The 3,657-nt window shown below is 61.7% G+C and overlaps 1 protein-coding gene across 1 annotated transcript; it reads right to left on the minus strand.

The window, feature by feature from the left end:
- Positions 1-529: 529 nt before the first annotated feature.
- LOC136465484 (uncharacterized) lies at positions 530-1,366 on the minus strand. The gene has a single exon (XM_066464197.1). It carries the CDS (start codon positions 1,364-1,366, stop codon positions 530-532), a length of 837 nt encoding a protein of 278 aa, XP_066320294.1.
- Between the last annotated feature and the right edge of the window lie 2,291 nt (positions 1,367-3,657).

A 3,657-nucleotide genomic window follows, 5' to 3' on the forward strand; every position in this document is an offset into this window, starting at 1 on the left:
TGGAGAGGGACCCGAAAGAGCACTTGGACCTCTTCAGGAAGAGGCCGTGGGCTCATAGGGCGGTGAAGACGAGGCCGACATGCTGCAGGTGCTCAGACCACGACGTGCTGTAGATCAAAATGTCATTGAAGAAAACTAGCATGAACCTGCGGAGGAAGGGGCGGAGCACATCGTTCATCAATGCCTAAAATGTCGCAGGGGCGTTGGAGAGCCCAAACGGCATCACCAGGAACTCGAAGTGGCCGTGGTGGGTGCGGAACGCCGTCTTCTCGATGTCCGCCGGGTGCATGCGCACCTGGTGGTACCCCGAGCGGAGGTCGAGCTTGGTGAAGTGCTTGGCCCCGTGGAGCTCATCGAGGAGCTCGTCAACCACCGGGATCGGGAACTTGTCCTTGGACGTACGGTCGTTGAGCGCGCGGTAGTCGATGCAGAAGCGCCACGACCCATCCGCCTTCTTGACGAGGAGCACGGGTGCCGAGAACGGCGAAGTACTGGGGCGGATGATGCCCTGCTCCAGCATGGCGGCGCACTACCGCTCGAGCTCGTCCTTCTGCAACTGAGGGTACCGGTACGGCTGCACTGCCACCTGCGCGGTCCCGGGCAGCAGGTGTATGCGGTGGTCGTAGGGGCGGGCTGGTGGAAGGCCACGTAGTGTGTCGAAGACGGCATCGTGCTGAATGAGGAGCTCGTCCAGTAGCGGGTGGTGCAGGTCCGAAGCGACCGCTGCCAGCGACCGCTGCTGGGAGGGCGCACCCGGGGTGCCCACACATCGCCATGTGATGTGGCGGCCCTCATGTAGGAAGGACATGGTGAGCCCCTCGAAGTCCCAGGTGAGGGGGCCCAGCGTGCCAAGGAAGTCGACACCGAGGATGAAGTCGAAACAGCCGAGCGCGAGGCCGACGCAGGTGATGGAGAAAGGTGCCCCATAGATGTTGACGGGCACGTCGCGTGCGATGCCTTCACAGGGCACGCGCTCGCCATTGGCCACCGTAACACGAAGCTGGTCACCCCCCTGAGGAGCGAGACCAAGGCGCCGCATGGCTGCGCACTGGAGGAAAGTGTGGGTGGATCCGATGTCCAGGAGGGCGAGGAGGCGCTCGCCCTTGATTGTCACGGGCAGGAGCATAGTGTGGAACGTCCTGATGCCTGCAAGAGCGTGTACAGAAACCACAAGAGCGTGAGCGTGAGCATCCGCTACGGCGGCGGCTTCTTCGGGCAAGGCCGCGGCCGCGTCGTCGGCGGCGCCCTCCACGTCGTCGTTGAGGAAGTCATCTGCCTCCAGGAAGAACAGGCTGGGGCAAACGTGCCCACGCACGTACTGCTCGTCGCAGTTGTAGCAAAGGCCCTGACGACGGCGTTCCTGCATCTCGGCCGGCAAGAGGCGACGGTACTACCGCACGGGTGCCGCTGGGGCTGCTGTGCCCGGTGCTGCAGCGGCTGTGGCAGGCGGCGTAGGCAGCGCTGGTGCGCCAGCTGGGGCCCCGGCCATAGCCGCCCCCTGTTGGCATGGGGGAAAGGCTGGCCGCGGGAGAGGGCGGGCGCCGCGCTGCGGAGGGGGTGCTGCCGCGACCAAAGCCCGTGTTTTGAAGGCGCGGGCGAGGAACATGGCCGTCTGGAGGTCGGCCAAGGCGCGCATCGCGACGTCGACCCAAATGTGTTCTGGGAGGCCGCCGACGAAGAGCTCCGCCTTTTGGCGCGTTGAGATGTCCCTGGAGTGCGCCAGCAACGTCTGGAAGCGGTCCGCAAACTCCTGGACCGTGGAGTGGAAGGGAAGGTGTCCCAACTCGGCCAACCACGAGCCGTATATAGGCGGTCCAAAATGAACACGGCAAAGTTCCTTGAAGCGCTCCCAGGACGGCATGCCCTCGTCCAACAGAGGGCATAGTACCATGTCTGAGCGGCGTCGGTGAGGTGGTAGGAGGCCATCCACGTCCGCTGCTCCACCAAAGTGCGCTGGCCCCAAAAGAATTGTTCACAGTGTGTGAGCCAATTCAGCGGGTCGACCGAGCCGTCGTACGTCGTGAAGTCGATCTTGTAGGTCCGAGGCTGGAAAGGCGTCTCGCCGAACGTCACGGGAGCGGCAGCCGAGGGCGCCCCGCCGAGCGGTGGAGCTGCAGCCGACGCGGACCAGAAGGTGGAGCCATGGAAGATTAGGCCGTCAACGCCGCCATAGAGCATTCCCGACACCAGAACGCCCCCATGGCCGAAGCCCGCTGTGGTGGGAGGGGTCAAATGGACCGATGGTCGCCCTGACGCGGAGGAGTAGACCGGCGACGCGATGTCGGTGAGCCACGGTGGAAGCGAGGACGGTGAGTGGGGAAACTGGATCTCCTGGATGGGAACGCTGTCGTGGGGAGCCGCCGATGCTGGCGCGGTGTTGTGCGCTGTGCTGTCCTGTGGCATCCCGTAGGTGTAGACGGCGCTCGAGGTGGGCGAAAACAGCTACTGGGGCCTCGGCGGCTGCTGCGGTTTGGGCGCCGGCGGTAGCTGCGGCTGCGGGTGAGTCGGCGCCACGCCTGGCTGCGGTCCCAAGAGGAATGCGTGGACGCCGGCCATCATCCTACCGAGGTCGACGACAGCCACGGTGAGCTGCTCGTTGGTCATCACCCCCACGGCAGAGGAGGAAGCCCTGGCGGCCAGCGGCAGCGATCCCGCGGGCGGAGACGTTGCGGTCAGCGACAGCGATCCCATGGGCAGAGATGATGGCGGCATCGGTGCGGACAGGATCGGCACGGACACGTTGGGGTCCGGCGGCGGTGCTATTGAAGCGGGCAGCGGCAGCGACATCGGATCGAAGGTGGCTGATACCAAGTTGATATGCTGCTGGTCCCTACCTCTCACCGATCGGAGGTTGTACGTGTGGACGATCGGTGGGCGTGGTTTGAAGGGTGATCGGCGGCGAGGAGCCAGCGATTGCAAGAGAAGGAAGAAGAGGTGGCGGCGCTACAGTATGGGCTTTTAGGGTCCTAGCCACTAGCGGCCTTGCGGCGTGAATAGCCCACGCCGGTCATAACACACCTCCTCGAGCTGAGGAAGCAGCAGCACCCCTCCACCAGCGACGATGACAGAGGCTGCCTCGGTGATCTGCTTCTTTTCAGCAACAAGCAGCGCATGTCCATTGCCACTGGGAGCTATCTGGACGACATCTTCCTGGACACTCGCCTAAACAGGCTCAGGGCCTGCTTCTCGCCGGGCACGAGCTGGAGGCAGTGCCTTCGTTCGGTGGAGGCATTTCTAAGTGGACCGAGATGGTGGCTCCATGAAGATCGGATAAGAGGTCTGTTGGAAAAAATAAAGTGCCTCTAAACCGTAGATCAGGGGTAAGCATCTTACTTAGATGAAGAATCTATTATGTAACTTGATGAGGACATGGCACCTTTGGATACGAACAATGATTATAAGGTGCGCTCGTTCCTATATTTGCATAGTGGCTTTGGTTATAATTCACTTGGTTCCACATGTACATGTCACTATTTGATTGTAGGTTCAAATGTGTTTCATAATGGAAGTTCATCAAAGTTGAACTTTCGGTTCGTCGGCAGCTCGACAGTGCCTCATTGGGAAGGCCATAACTCATCCATCCGGAGTGCGATCGAGGTCAATGAGCACTTGATGGAAAGCTTGTTTGATAAGCTTTCAAATAGATCTGGTCCCATC

This window comes from Miscanthus floridulus, chromosome 7, assembly GCF_019320115.1.
Source record: "Miscanthus floridulus cultivar M001 chromosome 7, ASM1932011v1, whole genome shotgun sequence".
In the NCBI taxonomy this organism is placed as follows: Eukaryota; Viridiplantae; Streptophyta; class Magnoliopsida; order Poales; family Poaceae; genus Miscanthus; species Miscanthus floridulus.

What these genes read in the sequence shown, in the direction of transcription:
- LOC136465484 (XM_066464197.1), bottom strand. Translation starts at nt 1,366, where the DNA reads ATGCAGGAACGCCGTCGTCAGGGCCTTTGCTACAACTGCGACGAGCAG.